General features: G+C 43.1%; 2 protein-coding genes across 5 annotated transcripts in view; one reads left to right on the top strand and one right to left on the bottom strand.

The window, feature by feature from the left end:
* plb1 (phospholipase B1) overlaps positions 1-19051 on the bottom strand; it is a 64113-nt gene that overhangs the window by 40384 nt on the left and 4678 nt on the right. For 2 of the 4 annotated variants that reach the window (XM_063008066.1, XM_063008065.1), the window contains exons 4-7: positions 18891-19048; positions 7201-7357; positions 1370-1435; positions 812-875 (exon numbers count right to left, since the gene is read on the bottom strand). In XM_063008066.1, coding sequence (XP_062864136.1) covers positions 812-875; positions 1370-1435; positions 7201-7309 — 239 coding nt within the window. In that variant the 5' untranslated portion in view covers positions 7310-7357; positions 18891-19048. Of the gene's footprint in view, positions 1-811; positions 876-1369; positions 1436-2769; positions 2868-7200; positions 7358-18890; positions 19049-19051 lie in introns of those variants that run through there. The other 2 variants (XM_063008064.1, XM_063008067.1) reach the window with 2 other exon arrangements.
* The window catches only part of kcnh1a (potassium voltage-gated channel, subfamily H (eag-related), member 1a), a 46677-nt gene continuing 36477 nt past the window's right edge, over positions 8852-19051 (top strand). The window contains exons 1-5 of the mRNA XM_063008068.1: positions 8852-8924; positions 13110-13233; positions 14634-14740; positions 16107-16235; positions 18866-18984. Of these exons, the coding sequence (XP_062864138.1) occupies positions 8852-8924; positions 13110-13233; positions 14634-14740; positions 16107-16235; positions 18866-18984 (552 nt within the window). The remainder of the gene's footprint in view (positions 8925-13109; positions 13234-14633; positions 14741-16106; positions 16236-18865; positions 18985-19051) is intronic.

Genomic DNA, 19051 nt, shown 5'->3' on the forward strand with positions numbered 1-19051 from the left:
CACTTTGCTATCATTCCCTCACTGACTCACTTTCTTAACCGCTTATCCAATCATGGTCACAGGGGGTGCTGGAGCCTATCCCAGCTTTTCAATGGGTGCAAGGCACACAGTAATACCCTAAACGGGGCATCAGTCCATCACAGGGCAGACACACACACACACACACACACCCATTCACCTATAGGGCAATTTAGGGTCTCCAATGAACCTGACTGCATGTTTTTTGGACTGTGAGAGGAAACCCACGCAGACACGGGGAGAACATGCAAACTCAGCACAGAAAGGACCCAGACCGCCCCACCTGGGGGTCCAACCCAGGACCTTCTTGCTGTGAGGCGACAGTGCTACCCACCGAGCCACTGTGCCGCTGAACAAAAATAAGTGCTCTTCTGTTTACCCCCTGTAACACCCTCGTTCAGACCTCCTGTACCAGGGAGCTTAAGGAAACACTACACTGTTCCTAATGGAGTCTGATTTTCTGGGCACTCGGGTGGCGCAGCAGTAATGTACGCTTGCCCACTACTGCTGAGATTTGGTGCACTTGGCTGGTCAGGCATCTGCATGGACATGATTGGCTAATGTCTGGTGGGGATGACCAAATCAGCCAAGCCACTTGCTGGTGCACCCTCAGTGTCGTTCCCAAGCCCAGAGAGAAATACAAGGGTTGTGCCAGGAAGGGCATCTGGCATAAAGACTGTGCCAAGTCTGGTATATCTGCTGTGGCAGCATCTAAATATGGAATCAATCGAAATGTTCCGATATTTTATAGCAGCTACTAAAAGAAGTGAAGCATCATTAGAGATGATTGTACCTGTATGAGTCGGACAGTCCGAGTGCAGACAGCACACTTACATCTGCAGGTCTCACCAAGTGCACTGTACACACACACACACACACACACACTTAGAAATGTATGTATTTTACCTAGACACGCTGCTGTACATGGACAAAAGCATTGGGACACCCCTTCTAATTATCGGATTCATGTGTTTCATTTCAGGAAATCACATGCTTCCAACTTTGCAGCATCAGTTTAGGGAAGGTCCTTTCCTGTTCCAGCATGAGCGAGCTCTATAAAGACATGAAGGAAAGCTCCAGTGTGCTGCACAGAGCCCTGACCTCGGTCCCACTTACCAGCTCTGGGATGAACCGGAACATCAAATGATCAATCAGAGCCCAGCCGTACAAATGCCTCATCTTTTGATTGAACGGGCACAAATTCCCATACACAGACACATGGCTGTTGTTCCAGCTGAAAAAGTCACTCTATTTTAATATAACTTGTTTTGGAAATGTCCAACAAGCTCATAATCAGGTGTCCAAACACTTTTTACATACATTAACTAGAGATAAATGTTTTGCCTCTCACCTGATGAAGGTAAGGAGGCTGAGGGACTCGACTGGGTACAACGCAGCGCAGGAACAGTGTCGATATCTGGAAACGAATCAGACCGTTAATGTTCGGTGTGTGATGTTTTATTGCTCTATAGATACACTGATTTATTACCTGATTTCTTTGTTGTTAAACCTGGAATCAATCCAATCACACATACAGCCGAGGTCAAAAGTTTATATAAAATGAACAGTGAAGTCGTTAGTGCTGTACGTGCAAAGGTTTCAGCACCCTGATAAAATCCTGTAGTTTGTGGAATGAACGATTCTCTCTGGAAATGTGTGTGTGCACGCTTTCTGTTTACATGCTGAACTTAACATGCTGATTTATATGAAATAAAACATCACATGTTTTATTAAATGACTGCACTGATGCACACGTGTGCTCACCAGCAGCTTGACATGTATAGAAGACCTGTTTAGATTTGGTTCTCTCATTATATATGATTATATCTCATCATCCAACACTTTGGGTTTTCTTCCAAACCTTGACAGGAGATCACTGTTCCATGTATGTATTATGTAATAGGTGCAGGCTAACTAACCCTGTTTTTACGGACACAGAGGATTCACCTGCGTCGTCGTAGTTAATTGAATCACTGATAACAAATGAAGAGGCCACAAAGCTGAATTAAATTCATGACCCTTTTTCTACAATAAACTGATAAACAAATAAAAATTTTAATAAATTTTAAGACAAGAACCTGTGTTATGAACATTTATTCACAGTTAAAGAACTGTAACTACCCAAAACTAGTGTATATACAGTAGTAATAGTGAGGAATTAGGTGTAATTTCATGTTATATACAATTTCATTTTAATTTTAACTATATACAATACTACATATAATATGTATGTAAGAATAATACTTATATAATACTATACAACAACTTAAATCATATACAGCATGCACTCGGGTGGCACAGCAGTCTGTTTCAGTAATCCACCACTGCTGAGATCCAGGTCTCAGAAGTGCTATAGACCGACCAGGCCTCTACACAGACCAGAGCATTCCTGTCATGGCTATGTCATGATGGATTAGCATCCTGTCTGGGGTTTGTTAGTGCATTGTGCCCAGTGATTCCCAGGAAACTGGTCCCACCTCAACCCTGACCAGGATAAAGCGCTGGTCAAACATAAAAAAGAAACTGAATGACTAAGTTCAAGGTAGGAATGCTCTGGTGAGGGCGCCAGTCCTTTCTCTTTTCCCCCTAGTCTGGGCTATTGTGGACACCTGGCCGGTCGATAGCACCACAGAGACCCGGATCTCACCCGGATCTCGGCAATGATGTGTTAGCGTAACACCCGAGCCACCCAAGTGCATGTCATATAGAATAAGCTACTTTATTTCTGAAATAAAAACAGGTGGACGATACCTGAGTGTGCAGCGCTCAGAAATATTAGGATGAGCAGATGAGTCGAAGTGATCAAGGCCGCTGTCCCCATGATGGAATGTTTTCTTTTCGAGCCTCTGCCGCTCACACACACACCGCCGCCCCGTTATAAAGCGCAATAACACTTGGACCCACCCAGTCATGTGCGTACACAAACAGGGAGAAGCGCTCAACTCGTAAAATTCCCTGAGATGTGTAATAATGGCAATTTAAAAGGTTTACAGCAGCAGTTCTGTGGCTTCAGAGAATCAAGGTCTGAATTCTTTTAACAGGTCGGATTAAGCAACAGAGCAGAAAGGTGAACCTGACTGTGCTAACATTATCTCAGCCAACCAGAACCTCAAAGCTTTTCTTTACGGATTCTTCAGCTCTTCATGTCACTTAAATGGGTTTATAAGCATCATTACAACAAACAGCGGCCGGTTTTATAAGCATTCTGTCATTTCTACAAATTAGAACAAACTACTCTTCACTGGGACTGATGTTTAAGCTGTAGTCCGGGATTTTAGTAGAAGATTCAAGATTCACTTTATTGTCACTGTGGGTTCATATTAAAAACACCACAGATTTAAAATAGAGAGTATACACCGATCAGCCATCCCATTAAAACCACCTCCTTGTTTCTACACTCACTGTCCATTTTATCAGCTCCACTTACCATATAGAAGCACTTTGTAGTTCTACAATTACTGTCTGTAGTCCATCTGTTTCTCTACATGCTTTGTTAGCCCCCTCTCATGCTGGTCTTCAATGGTCAGGACCCCCACAGGACCACCACAGAGCAGGTATTATTTAGGTGGTGGATGATTCTCAGCACTGCAGTGACACTGACACGGTGGTGGTGTGTTAGTGTGTGTTGTGCTGATATGAGTGGATCAGACACAGCAGCGCTGCTGGAGTTTTTAAACACCTCACTGTCACTGCTGGACTGAGAATCGTCCACCAACCAAAAATATCCAGCCAACAGCGCCCCGTGGGCAGCGTCCTGTGAGCACTGATGAAGCTCAGCAGTAGATGAGCGATCGTCTCTGACTTTACATCTACAAGGTGGACCAACTAGGTAGGAGTGTCTAATAGAGTGGACAGTGAGTGGACACGGTGTTTAAAAACTCAGCGCTGCTGTGTCTGATCCACTCATACCAGCACAACACACACTAACACACCACCACCATGTCAGTGTCACTGCAGTGCTGAGAATAATCCAACACCTAAATAACACCTGCTCTGTGGTGGTCCTGTGGGGGTCCTGACCATTGAAGAACAGGGTGAAAGGGGGCTAACAAAGCATGTAGAGAAACAGATGGACTACAGTCAGTAATTGTAGAACTACAAAGTGCTTCTATATGGTAAGTAGAGCTGATTAAAATAGGTACATCAAATGTTACATATAATTATATTCACATTCCGAAAATTGCACATAGTGGTTATTACAGCTATGAGTGATTACACATAATGATTATTATTGCACATTCTGATATTGCATATTAAAGATGGATTAACAGCGACACATCAAATCTACAGCAGGATAAGAGAGCTATCAGAAAAATTAAATATAAAAAACCATGAATAATAAACAACATTACTGTTTTACAGAACCTGGAGCAGCCACAGAAGATACTGAGTATCTTCTAGCATGTGTTTTACTGCTGGAATTTATGCTCAGCTTCAAATACTGTATTACAAAATGTGTTATCTTCAATCCAGCAGTCACAATTACTCAAAAACAACAAATCAAGCAACAACAATTAAAACAACAGTTCAGAATTTTGTCGATGAAAACGCACCTCTTTAGAACATGAACCCCCCTGTTTACCACCACTGAATCTACACCGCGCTCTACCTGAATGTTGTGCTATAAAAAACTGGATTTTTACCAGATTTTGAGTAACTGGGCAGATTAATATTATGTAAAATATTGTGACATGATTAGGACAGTAAAGTGAAATAAAAATACCAGCACATCAAGCCTGTAGCCTTGAACTGAGGTGTGTGTGTGTGTGTGTGTGTGTGTGTGTGTGTGTGTGTGTGTTGGCTCCTGCAATTTCTGCCATATCAACAACTGATAGGAACACTGACGGATCCTAACATTAAACAGGATTGCATTGCCTTTGACTTTTATTTGATGTCAGACAGGATGAACCTGAGATATTTCATTTATTAATAAACATCCATTCCGGCATTTCAGGCCTGCAACACATTCCAAAAAAAGTTGGGACGGGGGCAATTAAGGGCTAGTAATGAGGTGATTCCAAACAGGTGATGACAACCACAGGCTTCTTTTTTGCACAGTAAAGTTTTAAGTATCATTAGTGCAGTAACTCTGTATTGTTGAGCTTGATAAAGGTTTGATAAACTAATCCCTCACCCATGTGGTTATATCAGCTAGTGTTGAGTGGAGGTTCTTGATTTAATAATGGACCACTCTATCTGGGGATTGAACCCAGAACCTTCTTGCTGTGAGGAGCTACCCACTGAGTCACCATGCCGCCCGGTTGTATACAGGTGGGGGCATTTGAGTTGTTTTCAGTGTAAGTTAAACATTAATGTTCAGCTTAGACACTCAGATACAGTGAACTGTTTACTGTGTGTTAGACAGACCGTGAGAAACTGTGAACATTAAACAGTACAGCAGAATAAAAGCATTCGTTGTTTAAAACACACAGACAAACAGACTTACACTATATTACCAAAAGTATTCGCTCGTCTGCCTTCACACGGATATGAACTTCAGTGACTCCCATTCTTAATCCACAGGGTTTAATATGATGTCGCCACCCTTTGCAGCTATAACAGCTTCAACCCTTCTGGGAAGGCTTTCCACAAGGTTTAGGAGTGTGTTTATGGGAATTTTTGACCGTTCTTCCAGAAGCGCATTTGTGAGGTCAGACACTGATGTTGGACGAGAAGGCCTGGCTCACAGTCTCCTCTCTGAGAGGCACAAAGTCGGGAGCATGAAATTGTCCAGAATCTCTTGGTGTGCTGAAGCATTAAGAGTTCCTTTCACTGGAACTAAGGGGCCGAGCCCGACTCCTGAAAAACACCCCCACACCATAATCCCCCCTCCACCACACTTTACACTCGGCACAATACAGTCAGACAGGTACCGTTCTCCTGGCAACCGCCAAACCCAGACTCGTCCATCGGATCGCCAGACGGAGAAGCGTGATCCGTCACTCCAGAGAACACGTCTCCACTGCTCTAGAGTCCAGTAGCGCCGTGCTTTACACTACTGCATCCGACGCTTTGCATTGCGCTTGATGATGTAAGGCTTGGATGCAGCTGCTCGGCCATGGAAACCCGTTCCATGAAGCTCTACACACTGTTCCTGAGCTGATCTGAAGGCCACATGAAGTTTGAAGGTCTGTAGTGATCGACTCTGCAGAAAGTTGGTGACCTCTGCGCACTATGTTCCTCAGCAGCCGCTGACCCGCTCTGTTATTTTACGTGGTAACACTTGGTGCTGAGTTGCTGTCGTTCCCAATCGCTTCCACTTTGTTATAATAGCACTGACAGTCGACTGTGGAATATTTAGTAGTGAGGAAATTTCACCACTGGACTTGTTGCACAGGTGGCATCACGGTACCACGCTGGAATTCACTGAGCTCCTGAGAGCGACCCGTTCTTTCACTAATGTGTGTAGAAGCAGTCTGCATGCCGAGGTGCTCGGTTTTATACACCTGTGACCATGGAAGTGATTGGAACACCTGAATTAAATGATTTGGATGGGTGAGTGAATACTTTTGGCAATATTGTGTATTTGTAGATTTTGTAAAGTGTCGATATTAAATCGGACCGGCACAGTGATGCAGTGGGTGGCTTTATTGCTTGAGTTTGCATGTTCTCTCTGTGTCGGGGTGGGTTTTCGTCTGGTGCTCCGGTTTCCTCCTACAAGTCCAAATACGCCATCAGGACAACTGGAGCTACTAAAAATTGCCCTAAAAAGTGTGTTTATGTGTGTGTGTGTGTGTGTGTGTGTGCGTGTCTGCTCTGCGATGAACTAACGACCTGTCTGGACTGTTTCCTGCCTTGTGCCCAATTATTCAGAACCACTGCGACCCAGACCAGGATAAAGCGGTGGTAAAACAGAAAACGAATAAAGGTTGCCTTAGCTAAATGACTTGTGATCAATAAAAAAAGATTTCAGAAACATCTGGCAACCCGGAGTCTTTTAACCACTAGATGGCGCTACAAGATTAAATTTAATGACACTGTTTGATTACAATGAAATTAGGGTTGCCAAATCAGCGATTATACCCATCACTGTAAATAGACAGCAATATTTACTGAATATATTTTATATTAATTAGATTAATTTAAAAAGGTAGATTAAATGTTTCTGTAATTTATAGTTTCATGTAATTCCGTCTCTAAGTCATAATAATTTATACTGATTTTGCATCTTCTAATTCTTACATGGGCGGCACGTTGGCTCGGTGGGTAGCACTGTCACCTCACAGCAAGAAGGTCCTGGGTTCGATCCCCAGGTGGGGCGGTCCGGGTCCTTTCTGTGTGAGGTTTGCATGTTCTCCCCGTGTCTGTGTGGGTTTCCTATGGAAGCTCCGGTTTCCTCCTACAGTACAAAAACATGCAGTCAGGTTATTTGGAGACACTGAATTGCCCTATAAGTGAATGTGTGTGTGTCCCTAATTGGATAAGCGGTTAAGAAAATGAATGAATGAATGAATGAATAATTCTTACATATATTTAGCCCAAATGTTCTCAGTTTAAACCAACTAATATAAAAATAAAAGCTAGTAAACAAAACTGTACATTGTAAGTTATAACAAGCTCAGTGTTAAAGACCAATGTGAGAACACGTGACTTTATATATTTATTTATTAATTTATTAGTATTTTAACGACTTTGATGACATCCATGACAGGAACGGTAGTTACTCATTACACAAGGTTTATGAGTACAACTTTAATATCAAACACAGTCATGGACAATTTTGTATCTCCAATTTGCTTCACTTGCATGTCTTTGTACTGTGGGAGGAAACCGGAGCTCCCGGAGGAAACCCACACAGACACGAGGAGAACATGCAAACTCCACACAGAAAGGACCTGGACTGCTCCACCTGGGAATCGAATCCAGGACCTTTATGCTGTGAGGCTACAGTGCTAACCACTGAGCCACTGTGCCGCCCCATGACTTGATATAAGGAGCACGAAACTTAGACCCCTGAGCAATAAAATAATCAGTAGGTACTAATGAGTCGATTTTTACCAGATTTTCTGTCTACTCAACCCACAATGCCCTCTGTTCACTTAAGGTACTAGTAGGTGTTTCTGAGCTCCGGGGGCGGCACGGTGGGTTTCCTCTGGGTGCTCCGGTTTCCTCCCACGGACCAAAGACGTGCAAGTGAGGTGAATTGGAGATACAAAGTTGTCCAGGACTGTGTTAAATATAACCTTGTGAACTGAAGAATCTTGTGTAATGAGTAACTACCGTTCCTGTCATGAATGTAACCAAAGTGTAAAACATGACGTCCTAATAAACATCCTAATAAACAAACAAACTGAGCTCCGGGCTTTACGCGACCCTGATCATAATGAAGCTGTAAATAAATAAGTGGTAAAAGCTTAATCTGGCAACTCAATCCAACAAGGCGATCGAAACACGTTAGATTGCGCAGCGCAAAACCGATTAACGGAGGATGAGAGCGCACACACTTACACACACACACACTTACACACACTTACACACACACACTCACTTACACACACACACTTACACACACACACACACACACACACACGCGCGAACAGATCCGCAGGTACCGGGATGAGAAGAACAAGAGGAGCACGGAGACGGAAACCCATCCATCCACCCAATCACCCATCCATCCTTCTATCCATCCATCCACTCATTCATCCATCAATAAGAGGAGACAGTGAATCATATAAATAAAGATCAGAAGGAGAAGAGAAGCACGGATGATACAATCGAACATTAAAAGAAACCAAGAGGATATTAAAAGAAAGAACATACTCAATAACAGAGTATAATTAAAGATAAAAGTTAATAAGAAGAAGATCAGGGGAGAGAAGAATTGGTGGACATGGCTGGAGCCCGGAGAGGGCTGGTGGCACCTCAGAACACTTTTCTGGAGAACATAGTCAGAAGATCTAACGGTAAGCAAAGACCTTTCTCACTCACCACAGAGATGTTCCTCATGAGATGTTTAGATGTTTGTACCTCCAGGTAGAACAATTCTACACACACACACACACACACACACACACTGTTCCGATCTAAAAAGTTCTGCAAGATCGTACAATGTTTTACTCTTAGAAACAGCGTCCACTGTCAGGATCTCCTCCAGGTTACATCTACTGCACCTTTAGTCTGTACATTTAACACGTTTAAAGGTTTTAGTTTAATAACTAGACTGTGTGGATCAATAGTAAGGAACACATCTCCTCAGGGCAGTGGGTTCCAGCGACTGCACATTTAAAGTCCGTCACAGTTCCTCTTCACCCCAGTAACAATAGAGAAATTAAAGGTGAACATTATTCTCCCCCAGTGGTAAAATCACTGTCACTGTGAAATGTGGTTTTTATTACCTGTTCTTATTTGCAGGATCCTTTTTCTTTACTGTGAGAAATATGGGAGCTGATCTCTCTTACTTAGTTCCACAACATCCAGAGCAACATCACTGTGGGGAGTTACGTCCATTCATTAGGAATAAAAACCTGATCAAAAGAGAGACTTTATTTAAAGAACAACTTTTACTGACGTTATTGTACTGCATGGACCTTCAGTTCATCCTGTGGTTAGAAAAAGAGAGACAGACAAAAACAAAGACAGACTGACAGAAAGACAGACAGAAACAGAGACAGACAGAAACAGAGACAGACAGCCAAACAGAGACAAACTTACAGACAGAGACACACAGACACACACAGACAGACAGACATAAACAGAGTTATACAGACAGAACGAGACAGAAACAGACTGACAGACAGAGACAAATAGACAGACAGGCAGACAGACAGAATCAGACAGACAATAACAGACAGACTGAAAGAAAAAACTATCAAAAACAGAGAGAGATAGACAGACAGGCAGTGACATACAGACAGAGACAGACAGATAGAGGCAGGCAGACAGACAGAAACAGAGAAATAGACTGACAGACAGACAGACAGACAGACAGACAGAAATAGAGACAGCCAAAGACAAACAAACACAGACAGAGAGATAGACGAAAACAGACAGATAGACGGAAACTAGGAGACCAGAGATAGACTGACAGACAAACTGACAGAAAGACAAAAACAGAGAGAGAGAAACAGAGGCAGGCAGGCAGGCAGACAGACAAACAAAAACAGACAGACAGACAGACAGACACAGAGACAAGACAAAAACCAATATATAGACAGAGACTGACAGATAGACACGCAGAGACAGATAAACAGAAACAGACATATAAACAGAGACCGGCGGACAGAGACAGATAGACAGACAAACAAACACAGAAACAGAGAGACAGACAGAAACAGACAGATAGACAAAGACAAAGAAATAGAGACAGCCAGAGACAGACTGACAGAAAGAAAGACAGACAGGCAGAAACAGACAGAAACAGACACACAGCTGAGCTGTTTGTTTTCCAGATTATTGGAGCTTAGCGTGAGGTACAAACCTTTTCTTTCTGCACTTCATGTTCCCTTAAACCTTTAAATCCAACCTGATTACAATAGATGTACAACCCCAAATCAGAAAAAGTTGGGACAGTATGGAAAATGTAAATACTAAAAAACACCGAGTTTCTTACATTGACTTTGACTTTAATTTGATGCCAGACAGGATGAACCTGAGATATTTCATCTTTTATCTGCTCAACTTCATTTCATTTATTAATAAACATCAATTCCTGCATTTCAGGCCTGCAACACATTCCAAAAAAAGTTGAGACGGTAAAGCATTTACCACTTTGTAACGTTGCCGTTCCTTTTCACCACTTAAAAGAGGTTTTGGCCCCGAGGAGACCGAGTGATTTAGTGTCTCAGCTTTTATTTTGTCTCGTTCTTCCTGCAAACACGTCTTAAGATGTGCAACAGTACTGACCACAATACACGTTTCCACTGTGTGATGGTCCATCCTAGATGCCTCCCAGCCCAGAGAAGTGGACGCCGCTTCTGGACATGGTTAACATGAGGCTTCTTGTTTGCACAGTAAAGTGTTAAGTATGATTTGTGCAGTAACTCTGTATTGTTGAGCTTGATAAAGGTTTGATAAACTAATCCCTCACCCATGTGGTTATATCAGCTAGTGTTGAGTGGAGGTTCTTGATGCGGCGCCGTCTGAGGGATGGAAGATCACGAGCGTTCAGATTAAATTCCTCCTGATTCCTTGAACGGTTTAATGATATTCTGCATTGTAGAGGGAGAACATGCAAATCCCTTCCAATCTTTCTTTGAGGTTCATTGTTTTTAAACATTTCAATCATTTTCTCACACATTTGTGGACAAACTGGATCCTCTGATCATCTTTACTCATCAGAGACTCTCAGCCTTTCCTGGATGCTGCTTTTGTACCAAACCATCATTACAATCACCTGTTCAGAATCTCATCATTATTTAGTTTTTTCACCTCATTATTAGCCCTAAATTGCCCCCGTCCCAACTTTTTTTGGAATGTGTTGCAGGCCTGAAATGCAGGAATGGATGTTTATTAATAAATGAAATGAAGTTGAGCAAATAAAAGATGAAATATCTCAGGTTCATCCTGTCTGACATCAAATAAACGTCAAAATCAATGTAAAGAACACTGTGTTTTTACTTTATTTACATTTTTCATACTGTCCCAACTCTTTCTGATTTGGGGTTGTACAAACAAAAGCTGAAGATGAATTGTATTTGTAATTGTAAATGTAAATGTAAGATTTATGGTGCAGCGATGCTACAGCAGGTTCAGTCTGTCTGATAGAGCGTCTATATAACAACACATGACAGGAATCTGAGCGTGTACGTGTATGGAGTGGATTTCTGTTTGTGATGTTTTAACGCCGCTTTTCTTTTTACCTTTTCAGTTTGGACACTCTCACGTGGGCAGACAGGTACAGCCCACACGGAGTCTCTCTCTCTCTCTCTCATCGTTTCTTTTCACACCTTTTACCTTTCATTTCCTGATGTTTTGTACCATCCTCATCGGTTCCTGTTTCTCCTGATCTGTTCTGAACCTGTCGCTGATGTAGTGATATAACGACAGAGGAAAAGTCGATCGCAGGTTAAATTAGTCCCCGGCTGAATACAGACGGAACGTCGGGTTCAATTACACGTTGGCATGGAACCTTTTTCTTTTTTTTGTTTCCCCCCCCCTCATAGTGGTGTTTGGTGATGTAGTTTTAGTCCAGAACTGACGTCTGCTGTGTGTGCCGACCATCATACATCGATAACCCATCTAAAATTGTATTGAATTGAACTGAATTCTATTCTATGGCAGCCTTGAGGTTTCATTTCACCATGTGCAGCAACTTGGATGATCAATCTGGTGCAGTAAAAAATCTATCAAGTCATTTTCCTAATTGCTCATTAATAATTCTCTACATTTAGATAAATAGGTCTAGTCTGCCTACACAGCACATGCAAATAAATGGTATGGGGGCGTGTCAGTACCAGGGTCTGTCATGGTATGGGGGTGTGTCAGTACCAGGGTGTATCATGGTATGGGGTGTGTCAGTACCAGGGTCTGTCATGGTATGGGGGCGTGTCAGTACCAATATCTCAGGTTCATCCTGTCTGACATCAAATAAAAGTCAAAGTCAATGTAAGGAACATTGTGAACAGGAATGTGTTTTTATTTTATTTGCTTTTTCTGTGCTGTCCCAACTCTTTCTGATTTGGGGTTGTAGAAACAGGTTGCAAAAACATTCAATTATTGATAATGAGAAATCAGGAGGCTGAATTTTATAGAACGTAACATCACCAGATCAATCATTCAGGTTGCTGCCTGTATGTTTATTCCTGTAAGATTTTTAAAAAATCAAAAAATCAAAATATTATTAAATAAGATTCATATTAATAATTAATAAAAACTATGTATAGAAATCAATGAAATCTCAAGACTGCCTCAAACTCTACAGTGTCCAGAAACTTTTGAGCTCTGCTGTAGTTTTAATGAGCATCAAGTTGCCAAAAAATCCCTAAAAAAGCCCCGTAGGCACCGCTGGTGTCACTCCCATCTAATTATGTTCGAAACCATCCTGTGTTCCACCTGTAGGACAGATTCGGAGTCATTCTGACCTGAACAGTGAATGAACTGACCCGTGCACCAGCGTGTTCTCATCCTCCCCTTCGTCTTTATGCCCACAGACACCAACTTCGTGTTGGGAAACGCTCAGATCGTGGACTGGCCCATCGTCTACAGCAACGATGGTTTCTGCAAACTGTCCGGGTACCACCGGGCCGAGGTCATGCAGAAGAGCAGCAGCTGCAGGTAACGTGGGGTGGAGACCAGGTGATGATATCATGACTAAACCTGACTAAAGGAGGAGACCCGACCATAACCAGAGTGGACATGTCCCCTATACGTGTACAGATGTTTTGAGCTGTGTAGTGGACATGTCCCCTATACGTGTACAGATGTTTTGACCTGTGTAGAGGACATGTCCCCTATACGTGTACAGATGTTTTGATCTGTGTAGAGGACATGTCCCCTATACGTGTACAGATGTTTTGACCTGTGTAGTGGACATGTCCCCTATACGTGTACAGATGTTTTGACCTGTGTAGAGGACATGTCCCCTATACGTGTACAGATGTTTTGATCTGTGTAGAGGACATGTCCCCTATACGTGTACAGATGTTTTGACCTGTGTAGTGGACATGTCCCCTATACGTGTACAGATGTTTTGACCTGTGTAGTGGACATGTCCCCTATACGTGTACAGATGTTTTGAGCTGTGTAGTGGACATGTCCCTTATATGTGTACAGATGTTTTCATCTGTATAGAGGACATGTCCCTTATACGTGTACAGATGTTTTGATCTGTGTAGAGGACATGTCCCTTATACGTGTACAGATGTTTTGATCTGTGTAGTGGACATGTCCTCTATACATGTACAGATGTTTTGATCTGTGTAGAGGACATGTCCCCTATACGTGTACAGATGTTTTGATCTGTGTAGAGGACATGTCCCCTATACGTGTACAGATGTTTTGACCTGTGTAGTGGACATGTCCCCTATACGTGTACAGATGTTTTAACCTTTGTAGTGGACATGTCCCCTATACCTGTACAGATGTTTTGAGCTGTGTAGTGGACATGTCCCTATACGTGTGCAGATGTTTTGAGCTGTGTAGTGGACATGTCCCTTATATGTGTACAGATGTTTTCATCTGTATAGAGGACATGTCCCTTATACGTGTACAGATGTTTTGATCTGTGTAGAGGACATGTCCCTTATACGTGTACAGATGTTTTGATCTGTGTAGTGGACATGTCCTCTATACATGTACAGATGTTTCGAGCTGTGTAGTGGACATGTCCCCTATACGTGTACAGATGTTTTGATCTGTATAGAGGACATGTCCCTTATACGTGTACAGATGTTTTGAGCTGTGTAGTGGACATGTCCCCTGTACATGTACAGATGTTTTGAGCTGTGTAGTGGACATGTCCCCTGTACGTGTACAGATGTTTTGAGCTGTGTAGTGGACATGTCCCCTGTACGTGTACAGATGTTTTGAGCTGTGTAGTGGACATGTCCCCTGTACATGTACAGATGTTTTGACCTGTAAAGTAGACATGTCCTCTACACGTGTACAGATGTTTTGACCTGTGTAGTGGACATGTCCCCTACACATCTGGCCTGATGTTGTTGCTTCTCTCTCAGCTTTATGTACGGCGAGCTCACAGACAAAGAAACGACGGAGCAGGTTCGACTGACGTTCGAGAACTACGAGACGAACTCTTTTGAGATCCTGATGTACAGAAAGAACAGTAAGTACCGGAACACACACACACACACACACACACACACACACACCAGCGCAGTGAGCATCAGGAGCTGGAACACAGCCGGTCTAACATGCTGCTTTATTATGCTAATGCGCCGGTGCTCTCACGTGAATATGCATGAGTCTGGGTGATCAGAGCAGCTTTTTCGTTGTTATAGAGAAACTTTCATAGTACGGAACCTGTGAGGACGCGCTGGACACGTTCTGATACTGAAGATTAAGGATCCGTTACTTTATACTGAGCAGTAGTTACACCATGTGGCCAAAAGTATTGGGACACCTCTCAACAAACTGGCCTGCACAGAGCCCCGACCTCAGCCCCACTCAACAGCTCTGGGATTAACTGGAACACCAACATCAGTTCCCAGTTGTACAAATGTTCTTTTGACCGAACGGGCACAAGTTCCCACAGAAATGCTTCAACGTCTTGTGATAGAGGCCGCTCTATTTTCATACCGTTTGCTTTCGGAACTGGACGTTCGACAAGCTCACGATCAGGCGTCCGAATACTTTTGGCCATGAAGTGTTTTTATAAAAAAACAGTTTACCAATTAGACAGTGAAACCACACCAGTGGCAGTTGTAGCCTAGTGGTTAAGGTCGCTGGACTAGTAATCAAAAGGTCGCTGGTTCAAGCCCCACCACTGCCAGGTCGTCACTGTTGGGCCCTTGAGCAAGGCCCTTAACCCTCAATTGCTTGGACAATATACTGTCACAGTACTGCAAGTCGCTTTGGATAAAGACATCATAGGCAGTGATAGCTCTGTGGTTAAGGTACTGGACTAGCAATCAGAAGGTTGCCGGTTGAAGGTTGCCACTGTTGGGCCCCTGAGCAAGTCCCTTAACCCTCAATTGCTTAAAAATCATGTTCAGTCATAACTGTAAGTCGCTTTGGACAAAAGCGTCTGCTAAATGCAGTTACACCATGTGACCAAAAGTATTGGGACACCCCTTCTAATTTCTCAGAAATGTTAAAGAAACTCCAGAAACTGACCTGCACAGAACCCTGACCTCAGCCCCACTCAACAGCTCCGGGATGAACCGGAACACCAACATCAGCGCCCAATCCTACAAATGCTCTTTTGACCGAACGGGCACAAGTTCCCACAGAAATACTTCAAAGTGTTGTGAGAAGCTTCTCAAAAGAGCGGCTGTTGTTCCAGATGTTGTTCCAGTTGAGAGATGGTTGATTCACAGATAGTAGTCTCTTCCCGGTCAGGATGGGAATTGGATATGACAAGGTTAAGAGTTAAAAAAGGCAGAATACAAGCATTGAATTGGTCCTAGGTGTCTAAAAACGGCACCCCCACCCCCTAATACGCTCATAACTGTGTGTTTGTGTCTGTCCAGGGACGCCCGTGTGGTTCTTCGTGAAGATCGCGCCCATCCGGAATGAACAGGAGAAGGTGGTTCTCTTCCTCTGCACGTTTAATGACATCACAGCCTTCAAACAGCCAATCGAGGACGACTCTTCCAGAGGTTGGTGAGGCTTCGATCGTAAACGTGAATCGTGAATAACGCTGATCATCTCTTCATCGCGGCACCCGTTAGTTAGTGGGGGGGATATATCAGGCAGCAGGTGAACATTTTATCCTCAAAGTTGATGTTAGAAGCAGGAAAAATGGGTGAGTGTGAGGATCTGCAGCTCTTGTGGGGTGTGTCCCGGTCTGCAGTGGTCCAAGGAAGGAACAGTGGTAAACCGGCGACAGGGTCATGGGCGGCCGAGGCTCACTGATGCACGTGTGGTCCGATCCAACAGACGAGCTGCTGTAGCTCAAACTGCTGAAGAAGTTCATGCTGGTTCTGATAGAAAGGTGTCAGAATACACAGAGCAGCACAGTTTAAATCAGCTCGACCGGTCAGGGTGCCCATGCTGACCCCTGTCCACCTCTGAAAGTGCCAACAATGGGCACCGGAAGCTGGACCACGGAGCGATGGAAGAAGGTGACCTGGTCTGATGAATCAGGTTTTCTTCTACATCACGTGGACGGCCGGGTGCGTGAGCGTCGCTTACCTGGGGAACACACGGCACCAGGATGCACTATGGGAAGAAGGCGAGCCGGCGGAGGCGGTGTGACGCTTCGGGCGACGTTCTGCTGGGAAACCTCGGGTCCTGCCAACCATGTGGATGTTACTCTGACACGTAGTTCCTACCTAAGCATCGTTGCAGACCATGTTCACCCTCTCATGGAGACGCTTCCCTGATATCTGTGGCCTCTTTCAGCACGATGATGCTCCCTGACACAAAGCTAAAATGCTTCAGGAACGGTCTGAGGAGCACAACGTCCAAATTCCCCAGATCTCAATACAGTCGAGCGTCTGTGGGACGTGCAGAACAAACGAGTCCGATCCATGGAGGCCCCAGCTCACAACTTACAGGAGTTAAAGGATCTGCTGCTGACGTCTTGGTGCCAGATACCACAGCACACCTTCAGGGGTCTAGTGGAGTCCATGCCTCGATGGGTCAGGGCTGTTTTGACAGCAAAAGGGGGACCAACACAATATTATGAAGGTGGTCATAATGTTATCCCTCATTGGTGTATGTCAATATATAAAATTCTTCAGATTTCTATTAGGTTTCATATACAGTTTGCACACATACGGGCGTTTGTGTTATAAATGATGATGTTATATATGAACATGTCTCAGCTGGACCGCAGTACCGGTGGATGACAGCCGGTCTCATGAGCTTCAGCACTGCATTAATATACAGGAATAATAGGCTCGTCTCAGTGGAGGCTCGGATCTCCGTAAGTCGGGCACCACCGTGACCCCTGAGCCTCAGGCTGAGAAATCCTGATTCGTTATTAAACAGTGTGGGTTTAAAAAGCTTGAAAAAAGAGACACTGCTGCACACTGCACTGCGGTAAAGTTACTGTTTCACTCTGCATGTATAGAATAGCTGGATTTGTATTGCTGGTTATGTGGTTTGGGACAGAACCGCAGTGCAGTAATAGCTTGGTTTGCGTGAGGTCAGCTGTAGCTCAGTGGTTACAGTACCAGAGTACTAGGCCTAGTGATCAAAAGGTTTGGGACAGAGCCGCTCTGTAGTAATGAAATTAGAAATGATTCACTGTTAGAAATGATTCACTGTTAGAAATAATTTACTGTTCGAAATGATTTACTGTTAGAAATGATTTACTCTGTTAGAAATGATTCACTGTTAGAAATAATTTACTGTTCGAAATGATTTACTGTTCGAAATGATTCACTGTTAGAAATGATTCACTGTTAGAAATGATTCACTGTTAGAAATGATTTACTGTTCGAAATGATTCACTGTTAGACATGATTCATTGTTAGAAATGGTTCACCGTTAGACATGATTCACTGATTATAATGATTCACTGTTCGAAATGATGTTCGAAATGATTCACTGATAGAAATGATTCACTGATAGAAATGATTCACTGATAGAAATGATTCACTGTTAGAAATGATTTACTGTTCGAAATGATTCACTGATGGAAATGGTTCACTATTAAAAAATGATTCACTGTTAGAAATAGTTCTCCGTTAGAAATGATTCACTGTTCGCAATGATTCACTGTTAGAAATGATTCACTGTTAGACATGATTCATTGTTAGAAATGGTTCACCGTTAGACATGATTCACTGATTATAATGATTCACTGTTCGAAATGATGTTCGAAATGATTCACTGATAGAAATAATTCACTGATAGAAATGATTCACTGATAAAAATGATTCACTGTTAGAAATGATTCACTGTTAGATATGATTCACTGTTAGAAATGATTCACTGTTAGAAATGATTCACTGATAGAAATAGTTCTCCGTTAGAAATGATTCACTGTTAGAAATGATTCACTGTTAGAAATGATTCACTGTTCGCAATGATTCACTGTTAGAAATGATTCACTGTTAGAAATGATTCACTGATAGAAATGATTCGCTGATTATAATGATTCACTGTTAGAAATGATTCACTCTGGACCATCGGTACCTTGTTTGATCATAACTCGAATGATTCTAATTCTGTGATCAGTGGGTGAATCACTGTTCATCATAAATTCCATCCTGTATATAATGTTACATAATATTATATAATGTGCATTCTGTGTGTGTGTGTGTGTGTGTGTGTGTAGGTTGGGGTAAATTTGCACGTCTGACCCGAGCTCTAACCAGCAGTCGAGGAGTCCTGCAGCAGCTCCAGCCGTCTGTACACAAGGGAGAAAACGTCCATAAGCACTCGCGGCTGGCTGAGGTACGTGGTCAGGGTTCCAGCACACGTCAGTGATACGGAACAGGGACCGCTCGCGGGTTCTAACCTG

The sequence above is a fragment of the Trichomycterus rosablanca genome, chromosome 13 (assembly GCF_030014385.1).
Source record: "Trichomycterus rosablanca isolate fTriRos1 chromosome 13, fTriRos1.hap1, whole genome shotgun sequence".
In the NCBI taxonomy this organism is placed as follows: domain Eukaryota; kingdom Metazoa; phylum Chordata; class Actinopteri; order Siluriformes; family Trichomycteridae; genus Trichomycterus; species Trichomycterus rosablanca.